Source organism: Seriola lalandi, unplaced genomic scaffold (genome assembly GCF_002814215.2).
Source record: "Seriola lalandi dorsalis isolate HSWRI2012SDOR001 ecotype SW California unplaced genomic scaffold, Sedor1 jcf7180002053927, whole genome shotgun sequence".
NCBI lineage: Eukaryota > Metazoa > Chordata > Actinopteri > Carangiformes > Carangidae > Seriola > Seriola lalandi.
The window spans coordinates 266,067-276,699 of record NW_019524480.1 but is presented as its reverse complement, the minus strand read 5'-3'; the positions used below and the strand labels follow the sequence as shown (position 1 = coordinate 276,699).

Sequence of the window (10,633 nt, the reverse complement as noted above, 5' to 3'; positions counted from 1 at the left end):
GAAGCCATTGTGGGGCCCTCTTTGTGTCACGCCTTGCTACAGACATCTGGACTCTTCTGTTACCCAATTTCCAGTCCTATTCAAGGGGGACAAAGGAGAGAAGGCGTCTGACCGTCCAGAAGTCACTCTCTATCATGTTGGGTCCTCGCAGCCTGACATGGAGACAATGGAGTGGAGAGAGAAGAAGCAACAACACAGAGGAACAGGTCTGGTCTGCGTTGGAGGAGGGGGAGTGAATGAAACAGAGCTTGCAACCCCCCTGGGACCCGTGTGTGTCCGCAGCTCCCCGAGAGGAAGACCCGACCCAGCCCAGGCACCAGAGGCTCCAGTAGGGCCAGATTGTGGAGGAGTGGTTGTGAAACAACAGCTGCTTAATAAATCACCACAGAATCAGATGGTGGATGTTAAATAGCAGGACTGCAAAGATCTTGAGTGGTGAGGACGTAAGAGCGAGGTAACGCTCTCCAGCAGAAGCAGCAACAGCGGCGAGGACGATGATGAAACTGCAGAAGTAATGATTGTGTTGTGGGGTCGATATTGCTTCGCGGTGCAATTATCAATAAATCAGCGGCCATTGTCAGTGTCAGAAAGTTTATTTATGCAGCACAAAATGAGAAAAGTGTCTCAGAAGGCCTCACAATTCTCGAATATTAGATCCTTGATTCTGAGAAGGGAAATCTTCCCTCACACAGGAAGCACCAATCATTGTTTAGCTCTGTTTCTTACTGCTTATTTTGCACTATGACTAGATTTACACACATAACACAAGGATCACGCTGCAGACTGATGAAAACGTCGTGGTGACGGGTGCAGTGTTGAGGAGATACTATCATGGCTGTGGTTTGGTTATGAAAAACTCATGACAGTTGTTGTGCTGTTTCCAGGTAACCCGACACAAGAGAGCCGAGTCGGGGGCTGGACATTGCTGAAGAGGTATGTGATATGGAAACACTCATACCTGTTCTGAGAGTTCAGAAATTTGAGTTCAGTGAAAAATGGGAAAAGTGGCCTGCTTATGAAACCCATCACAAAGACACTGGTAACACCACTTTATAAAGAGTGAGAATATCACAGCTTGGGAAATAAGCTTGAAAAGAATTGCTCTTATGGTCTCCACAAACACGAAGTTTAAGTTTAAACCTAACCCAGTGTTTCCCAAGCTCTCTGGCTCCTGGTCTACTAGTAATGCCCCCATTGCAGATGAGGGTCTTTGTATGAATTGAGAGCAGTTCAACAAAGCTGTGACTTTGTTTTATTTGTTGAATTTCTTTTTCAGATGAGAAAAAAAGCAAAAATTCAAGGAATAACAGACAGAACAGTTTTCCTGGTTTTGGTCTCCCAACCCCCCAATTTGGAATATTTTCCTACAACCGAGAGACCATTTTGAAGTCTTACTTCAATGATAGATAATATCACATTTCTTTTACTTTGTGGTGTCCTTTGCCATCAGGGGTTTTGCTCAAGCAGATTTTATACTTGAACCTCTTCATAAAATAAAGAACGAATAATAATAAGTTAAACAAATTATTGAATACCCATTCATTAAAACACTTTCAGCAACTTGCATTGATTTGTTTCAATAATTTGCAGTCTTTTTAATGAGCGATTTTTAAAACTCAAATTCAATTTTCCAACACTAAAATGCAAAAACATCATCCATAAGCCAAAACTTGAGCCTCACTTTAACTCCTGTAACAGCTCCGACCCTGCTCTAATTGTAACTCTAATCCAGAAGTAACTATATAAGTTTTATCTCATCCCACTGTCCTGTGAGGACGGAACATACACAGAGATGAAGTAAGGACACACGCAGGGCGCAGATATCGTGTCTGTCTCTTTAAAACACTGACTCCTGGAGGTTGGCGAGGATTTGTTGCGGATAGCAGGGAGTGCGCAGCTCGGGCTCGGCATGTGCAGCGCTACACATTCGCACAAACTGACGCTGCAACCTGCAACTGGCCGGATCTGAGTAGAGAGGGGAGAATTATTTTATTTATAACCGGGCTAAATATAGTTAAACCTCTTTTTTTGTTTTCAGCAGCAGCAGAAGCAGCAGCAGCAGGACATCTCAGAAAGAAGTCTGTCTGTCTGTGTGTGTGTGTGAGAGAAAGAGAGAGAGAGAGAGAGAGAGAGAGAGAGAGAGACAGAGAGTGTGTATCTGCGTGTGTGGCCATGCGGGGACGAAGAAGTGATGCTGCTGAGTTTTGTTATTAGGTTTCTCCGGGGCGGTGCTGCCGCTGCTGCCGCTGATCCTGCTGCTGTCATGGGTTTCTGGGAGTGACATCAAAGTTTTTTCGGGGTGATTTTCTCGTTGTATTCCAGCTGAGGTCAAGCTCCAAACCGGCTCAGTTTACCTGCTCTCTAGTCAGATCTCGGCGCTGTTCTGTGACTGGAGGTCTGATTTTAATTGATAATCTGACACTGAGTGGACTGTCGAGAGACCGCAGACTACAGAGGATTTGACACCGGGAGAGTGTGGAGATGAACTTTGGAAATTTACTACTTGTGACTGTCTCATTCATTACCATCGCTTCAGGTAAAATATGAATATAAATATGCCCCTCTCTCTCTCTCTCTATCTCCTCTCTCTCTCTCTCTCTCTCTCTCTCTCTCTCTCTCGCTCTCTCTATCACGCACACACTCATAGGGCATATGGCGTGACTGCCTCACAGTGTATTTCACTTGTCTTATCGTGTTTTCTGTCCCTCCAGATGGATGTAAATGTTGTGTTTAGTTGTATTTCAGACACGTTTCCCTGGCAGCTGTGGGGAGTGAACGCATCAAAACAACACACAAAACTGATAGTAGGGAAATGTCACACGTGCATTAATTTGTAATGTTTAAATACCATCGGTGAATGCCAAGAAGATGCACATTTCCTCAGTCAGATCTAAAGGTGGCCCCACGTTAGGCAGCTGAAGAGGTCAAACGAGGCTTCACTGTGGCAAAAGTGAAACCATTAAACTCTCACTTAAAGCTCAGAAACTCTCAGGGGCAGTGTCATAGTCTGACAAGCCACCACTCTCCAAAAATGTTTATGGAGATGCACATGTTATTACAAAATGCTTTTAAAAGCTCATTGTTGATTACCTTTGAGAACGGGATTACACATTTTAACCATTGCTCTAATAACAGTTTAAATTTTCAAACCTTAATCCAAAGCCCAAATAAAAGCATGGCTCAGAAAAACAATTTATGGAGTGCAGATTGTTTTGTTTTTTGTTTTTTTTTGCATTCTCAGATTAATTGACACAACTTTAACATGAAAAAAATTTAGTACATTGTAGTTGGTGATGCATTTAAGGTCTGAATGGCGTGCTTCAGTGTAGCACAATAAACTGAACATGCAGTACAGATGCTGATATTTCAGAGTTATAAAAATCTGAAAACAATAGCCTATATACATTTTTTTTACACAAACACAACATACTCAACATTTTGGGTTAAAGGTACCCTGTAGAGTTTTTGAGCACTTTTTTCTGAGTGCATTTTGTTTCTATAATACATGTGCATGAGTGTGTGGTGGTGTGATTTATGTTGTACTGGTGGTTTTGCTCATGCTACTGCTGATTGAGAGTTGTTAGGATTAACACGCCAACAAAGGCAGTAAAGAAGGAGACGACTAGCAAGTAAACACAATATAAGTTACAAAATAGTATATATTATTAAAAGGCTGATATGGCTAACTTGCCTGTCTATATATCCAGCAAAACCATTAGCATTCATTTGGAGTCGTGTTTCTGGATATCTGGCAAATGTAAGTCCAATATTCAATCTCTTTTCAGCTTTTTTTTTGTCTCCACCAAATCGCGGGTGAATTATCTGACTCTTTAGCTGCTAAATGCTCTACTATATTCACGACCGACATGGTGACATTGTCTGTCTGCTAATTTGTGCTGGGCAGGCGGCGTAGAGTGAGTTTTTAGAGCAGTGAAAGTGAACCAAAACATTAAGGCTGGTGGGAGGAAAACCAAAACAATGAGCCCAAAGATGGTAAAATGCCTGATAAAGCTGAGCGGTACTTTCTCTGTGAGATCGTCACTCTACGAGAGACCCCTGTCACATAGAAGTAGAAGTAGTAATCCATTGTTAATATGAAAATATTGATTATAGCAGCTTTAAGAATTGATATGCGTTGAGCCGGACATTTTACAGTTGAAAAATAAACTTATCTTATGTTTCACATTTCTGCACACTGGACTGAAATGGACTATTTCATATGTTTGATTATAGGATTGATTACCGGGGTGAAATTAATTATTTTAATGTATTTTGATTAATGTACTGAATACTAGAACGAAAAAGGAGTTTTGATGCGTTGGAATAACTGGAGTGAAAAGCGCTATTTTCATGTATTTTGATTACGTTTGAATACCAGTGTGAAACAGACCATAGTATGGTTTGAAATGTGTTGGTACACTGACATGAAACAAACTGCTTCATATATTCTGATAATTGAATTTATAGGAGCTTGTCTTGTCTGTGTGTGTGTTCTAGTCTTTGTCCTGTTTATCTTACAATGTTATGTGTTACGTTGTATTGGTTGCACTGTCACTATGTAAAGTCTGTTTTTATGGACCCCAGGAAGAATCGCTGCTGCAAAGCTGTAGCTACTAAATTAAACTAAACTAAACCTCTCGATGTTAAAGGTACTTTTCAACACCCACACCATCTGCCTACATCTGTTTATCTGGAGTGAGTACTTCCTCTCATTCCCACCTCGATTATACAGCTCAATCTCGGGGGTGATGTGCCTTTTCATAAAAATACTTGAGAGAAGAGGATTCAAATGGGCTTCATGACCTCTGTGGGAGCTGTGTTCAAAGACAAATGCTCACTTGTAGATTTTATTCAGTAGTTTTTATATACAAGAGGAAATGTGAGAGTTATGGTGACACATGGTAGTGTGTCCAACCTCTGTGTGATTGTGAACAGTCACCTTCAAAAGCTGCATTCAATTTGACATAGCCGCCCCCTCACACACACTGACATACACACTCAAAGAAACACACACATAGGCCTACACCAAATCTCAATTAATACGCCATCAGTCTAGACCCTAATATATCTCATTGAATTTTCAGTTATCTCGAGCTGCATTCAGCTGTGGAACTAATTGATGCTAAACAACCTTTAGCTGGTGATTTGTGTCCTCTCTGTCCTCCTGCTCATTACTTAGTGACAAATATGGCTGGAGGCTGACTAAAGCCTCTTGCAGTCCCTCTTGATGAAATGACCACGCAAGATGATGAAACCGCTGCAGAACCTGGTCAGTCGTCTGATGTGCCACAGCCTTGAGTCATGTCGCCGGATGTTGATGATGTCCCACTTCTGGTACAGTCGCTGATGACATCATTTAGAGATTAGACGACAGGCGAGGAGGACAGTTGCCAAACAAAGGCTCCAAAAGCCCAGACTGATGCCAGAAGAAAATAAAACCTGACTTCTCTGCTTTGAAATTTAGTTTGCTGTGGCATGTTATCGCCCTCCCGCAGAGATTACTTGGCAATGTCACAAGAGCTCCTTGGATGTTTTTGGCCTTTTTAAGTATGTAAATGAATTGAAATCGAAAAAGACACGAGTAAATCTCAGCAAACAGCCCTACAGACAAGCTGCCAGCCGTCTACTGCCGTCTCACTTGTAAAGTGAGAGCATGAAAAACAAGTTAGTCTCTGAGCTTTCTCTGAGCAGGTAGATAGTTGTGTTCCTCCGCAGACATCAAGCTGTGAGCTCAGACAGGTTCAGGTATGAGTCTGGCTGTCGCTAAAAGGAACAGAGATCTGAAGCAAAACAGGACGTCCCTCTGTGGCTTTGTTGTTTTCACACATTAGCGTGACAGCAGTACATTTCTGCCCCCGGGGAGGATGCAGGGTTAATATTTGTAAATACTAATTAATGAAAGCGGCCCCCGTCATGGCATGCAACAGCTAGGAGCCAAGAAACGCCAAATATAGCCTGAATCAACAGGGTTTTACAAGACGTGATCTTGATCACCCCTTCAGCTTTTACCCCGGTAACTCTGTGTGTTAGATGAGGCAGAAATGTAGGAGATGCCACGAGCGAGCATGTGGGCGTGTGTCAGTTTGCAATTAGGACCAATGCAATAACTTGTCTATCAGAGCTGCGTGCGGCACTAATGGGCTTTCATTTGACTGTGGTTGCTTGCTTTCTCTGGAATTTTTTTTTTCATCCGCTTTGTGAGTAAATGGAGAAATTCTCACAGATCAGATGCAATCATGACAATTACCACATCTAATCGACCGTACACACATGATCAGATCATAATGAGTCTGCAGCTCTAATTCTGTTAATACCACTGAAAAGAAAACAAAGAGTACCACACACTGTTCATCACTGACTGTTGACCATGTTTTTGAAGTGCATATAGATATACATTACCATACATACAGGCTATAGGCTCGTACCTGGAAAAAAGAGCTGCCATTCCAAAAGACACCAGCAGCACTACCTGGTCTGCATACAAATTAAAGCTGCTTTAATCAATTTTTATAACAGCAATGTATTAAACGACTGTTGAAATAAATGGGTTGCTTGTCGTGCGTATCTCCCTTTGGCTTCACACAGCTCTATAGCAAGTTTCAGCTCATTGTTTAGCTGCCAGGTTCAAGACTTCAGTGTTTTGGTTCACTCTCACCTTTCTTGTAGCATTGCTTTTTGACAGCAGCAGGGAATTGTTTTCAACAACAACAAAAAACTCTTACAGCCCTCTGCTCAGCACCAAACAACAGACCGACACAGTTGGCATCTATCTGGTGACCATAGTGGAGCATTTAGCAGCTGAAGAGTCAGATATTTCCCTCAGGAGATGGAGGAGACCAAAAACAGAGCTAAAATAGAGTGAATATTGGACTTTCAAAATTAATGATTGTAACTGGCCGGTAACTGCTGGGTGTGTACATAAGTGATTTTTTGCTAAAAGATCTGATGTTATGCCAATGTTATATTTACAACTTGTTTCCGCTGCACCCCAAGTCAAAAGATCAGTTACTGCAGAGTAAGTGAGCTCTTTCAAATATACCATAAATAAATAAAATAGACATTAAAGGCAATCTAAAAATGGAAAAAACGTCGAATAATCACAAAACTCCAAAATGCACATCAATATACAGATATATCAACTTGAGAACTGTATCTTAACAAGAACACCCTAAATCGACAGGGAGATCGACATGTAGGCCTAGTAATGAAAGGGAAGGATCTTTAAACACTGGAAGGATAACTTCAAGTGAATGAAAAGAGGAAACAATAAAAAAAAAAAAATTGGTAAATGATTAATAGATAGAAAAGAAAGAAAATGTGTATCAATGAGTAGAGCTGTTCAATTGAATTTACTGTATTTCTCTCTGAAAAGCAGCTCTGCCTGTCTCCCTGACACGCTCATTTGTACACAGGATGGCCTTGAGTGTATTCTACAGCCATGATAACCTTGCATGAGGCCAGCACACTCCCGTTCACAAAGTCCCCTCTATTGTACGACAGCTCAAGGTTGACTGCCATTCACTCTTATGGATTATCTTAGTTCCATTTTGCTCCTCGCGCTGAAGGTCTTTGAGCTTTCTAAAAGATGTCTTTAAAAAGGTTTAACTTATTTGTCTACTCAGACACAGCTTCAGCACAAATATGATGCCTAGCTCATGACTAAGAGAGTGTAACAGTGATTTGTAACCGTCAGTGCAAGGCTCTCGGATAAATTCACATGTTGAATTGGACAGTTTACTGCCTGTTGTGTTTAAGAAATCTGTTGAACAGTGCAGTGCTGGGATTGTTGAGCTGATATCGCATCTTTTGTTTTTGTTTTTTTTATCTGGCTGTATCTGTTCATTGTAAATCACTGGTTTTGTGTTGTACTGTCTCGTCACTAGAAGCAGTCAGTTATTCTGAAGTCTCTAAAATAATAATTTCATAACGCTGAATGTACAGCAAATTGAAGACATTCTTTACGTTGAAAATGCTGTAACTTGCTGCAACACATCGAAGGAAGCTTTGAATTCTGTGAACCGAAACAACAGCTTAAATTAACTGAAGCACTAGTTTGTGAAACATCTCTTCCTGTGTTTATGTAATTTGTTCTGAAACTCTACTACTATACGACATCAGTGGCTGATGTCCTCCCCTGCTTGTTCATGCCTTGTAAATGTGAAAGTCATTTCACACCAGAATGCCCCAGATTAATAATTTTCACACAAATCAAGGCGCACTCTAAATTCCCATGTGCACTTGGATATCTCTGAGGAGCCACTGTGGGCTCTAATGGGTTGTGTTTATGATCCGACTAAAACATACCTTTATAGAGGTCCCTATTACAGCCCGTGGTGTTTATTTTTCCCATGTCACAAACGGGAGCTGACAGAGTTTCTTTTTGCTGAAAGGTGCTCTCAACCACTGCACCACAATCTTCCTGTCATGAAGCAAACATTACTGTGAAAATATTCCTTCTCAAAAGGAAAATGTGTTGCTGTCGCGCTCAAGGTGGCTAAGACTTTTTACTGATTGCATACTTGTCACAGGAGTGGGTTGTTGCTTGTCACTTTGGCCACCTGAAGCTGTTTGCTTTTCTTTTTCTTTTTTTTTGACAAGGCTATTTTCTCTGCAATACATCAGCATGGCACCACATCGATTCTCCTGCATGATAACTGGAGCTTTAATAAGAGCCCATTAATTTTCATTCATAATCCCCAGTAACCAAAACTGTTTCTAATACACTTTAAATTCTCAACTGTGTCTGCATAGTTGGAGTCATTAAATATTATTACTCTTAATATTTTCCAGCGCGTCTCTCACACTCCACATATAAAACGAATACAAGAGAATTTGTCATGGTGACATTTGATATTGTGCTATTCAGACCAGCTCCAAGCAGCCAGGACTTCACAGTACGTGCTGACACACACAGAGTACAAGGACGGCTGGATTTCATAAACACTGGGAAGGGAACGTTACACAACAGAGTGCCTCTACAAATGTGTATAATAACAGGATTCAAATTACTCATTGTTAATTGTTGATGGTGTTGTTAATGGTAGATTGATGGTTTTATTGTGTGGTTGAAGTGATGAGATAACGACTCATCTTAGCCTGTGTTCCCATTAGTGAATATGATGTAGGAGTCCGTAACATAAGTTTCTTTTTCTTTTTCCTTGTAGACTTTGGGGACACAAAAAGGAGCTGGTCAGAATAATCAATAACTATAAGAGACAAAGAACTGTTTTAAACAATGCAGGTAGATTACATGCAGTTGTCTCATGAGAGAGCCATCTGAGTGTATCAGGGATTACACAGATCTGCAACTGGTCTACTACGTTAGTTAGTTATGTTTTATTTATTCAAGAAAATCTCATTTGTAAGAGAGACCAGGGTGTGTATTTAGCAAACTAGATTTGAAATATAAAAGTAAAAATCCTTCACTTTCACTCCTATACTCGAAGTGAAGATTGAATACTGCATTAGCTGAAGCAATGTGATTTCGTATTTGCATTATTTGCATTTGAACTTTTGACAGGATGTTACACCATTTTTGTTTTTCTTTTTTTTTTTCCGCATTTATCAGGGCTACAAACAAACAGCAAGAATAAATCTGGCATTGATGTTATTTGTAATTACTGTCTAAGCATCCTCATCATCATTGTGGTGCTAAATTCTCCTAAGTATATGATTTCTACCAGAGGAAGACGAGGTACGTCAGAGGTCCAGCAGAATGTCTTGCAGCTGAATTTTGTTTGCATTTCAGCCAATTTCCTATTATTTAATCTCTATTTACAGAACACAAATAAAATGAAAAATTATAATTATATGTGTTCTTGCAGAATAACGCTGAGTGTAGTATATAGGATCAGTCTATGTCTGGCTATTCCTTCCCTGAACATGCATGTGATCAATCACAAGATTATTATTTCTCGCACACTTGCTGTAAGCGTATGCTATTTTTTCGGAGCAAGTCACTTGATAAATGTGTCTTATTTTTTTCACTCAGCTAAGAACGTCTTTACTCTTGAATTGGTAGTTTAGAGCGTCTTTAAGTGTGATTCTTAGAAGTTTGATAAATACGGGAATTGACACAAAACAATCATCACACACACACTAAAGTCAAATGTTAAAATTAGATCACAGTCAAAGAGACATTGCACTGATTTTACACACAGATATTAGTTTACCTGACAAGAACAGGAGGGGTACCACTGTGACAACAACTGTAATTTCTCATATGGCTTTCTAACATTTCAGCAACATGTCAGGTCAGAGAAAATAACCCACTACACAGACTACACATTTACAACATTATCACACTGTGTCATGAACTTTGAACATGGAGTTTTCATATTTCATATTCACATATTGAACTTACTTCAATAAACAGTTTCCAGCTGTAAAAACTGTGGGACATTTTCCTCGTTCCAATCCTCTGATACAACCCACCCCCAATTATAAGATATGCCCTCTGTAAACTGTTAAAAATCACTGTTAAATACATAAATAACTACCTGTTTCATATTGTGACAATGCTATGGTAATGGTTTGGTTAGTTTCCATCATTCAAAGTAATAAAAACCTAAATTTATCAGGCCTTATTGTCATTACACAGTGTTACTAACCCTCCTGCGACTACCATCTACCA

At 40.2% G+C, this 10,633-nt stretch overlaps 1 protein-coding gene across 3 annotated transcripts in view; it reads left to right on the top strand.

Annotated features, from left to right (window-relative positions):
• The first annotated feature begins 2,334 nt into the window (after positions 1-2,334).
• LOC111652152 (roundabout homolog 2) overlaps positions 2,335-10,633 on the top strand; it is a 51,395-nt gene continuing 43,096 nt past the window's right edge. For all 3 annotated transcript variants that reach the window (XM_023402320.2, XM_023402321.2, XM_023402319.2), the window contains exon 1: positions 2,335-2,536. In XM_023402320.2, the coding sequence (XP_023258088.1) occupies positions 2,482-2,536 (55 nt within the window). In that variant the 5' untranslated portion in view covers positions 2,335-2,481. The remainder of the gene's footprint in view (positions 2,537-10,633) is intronic.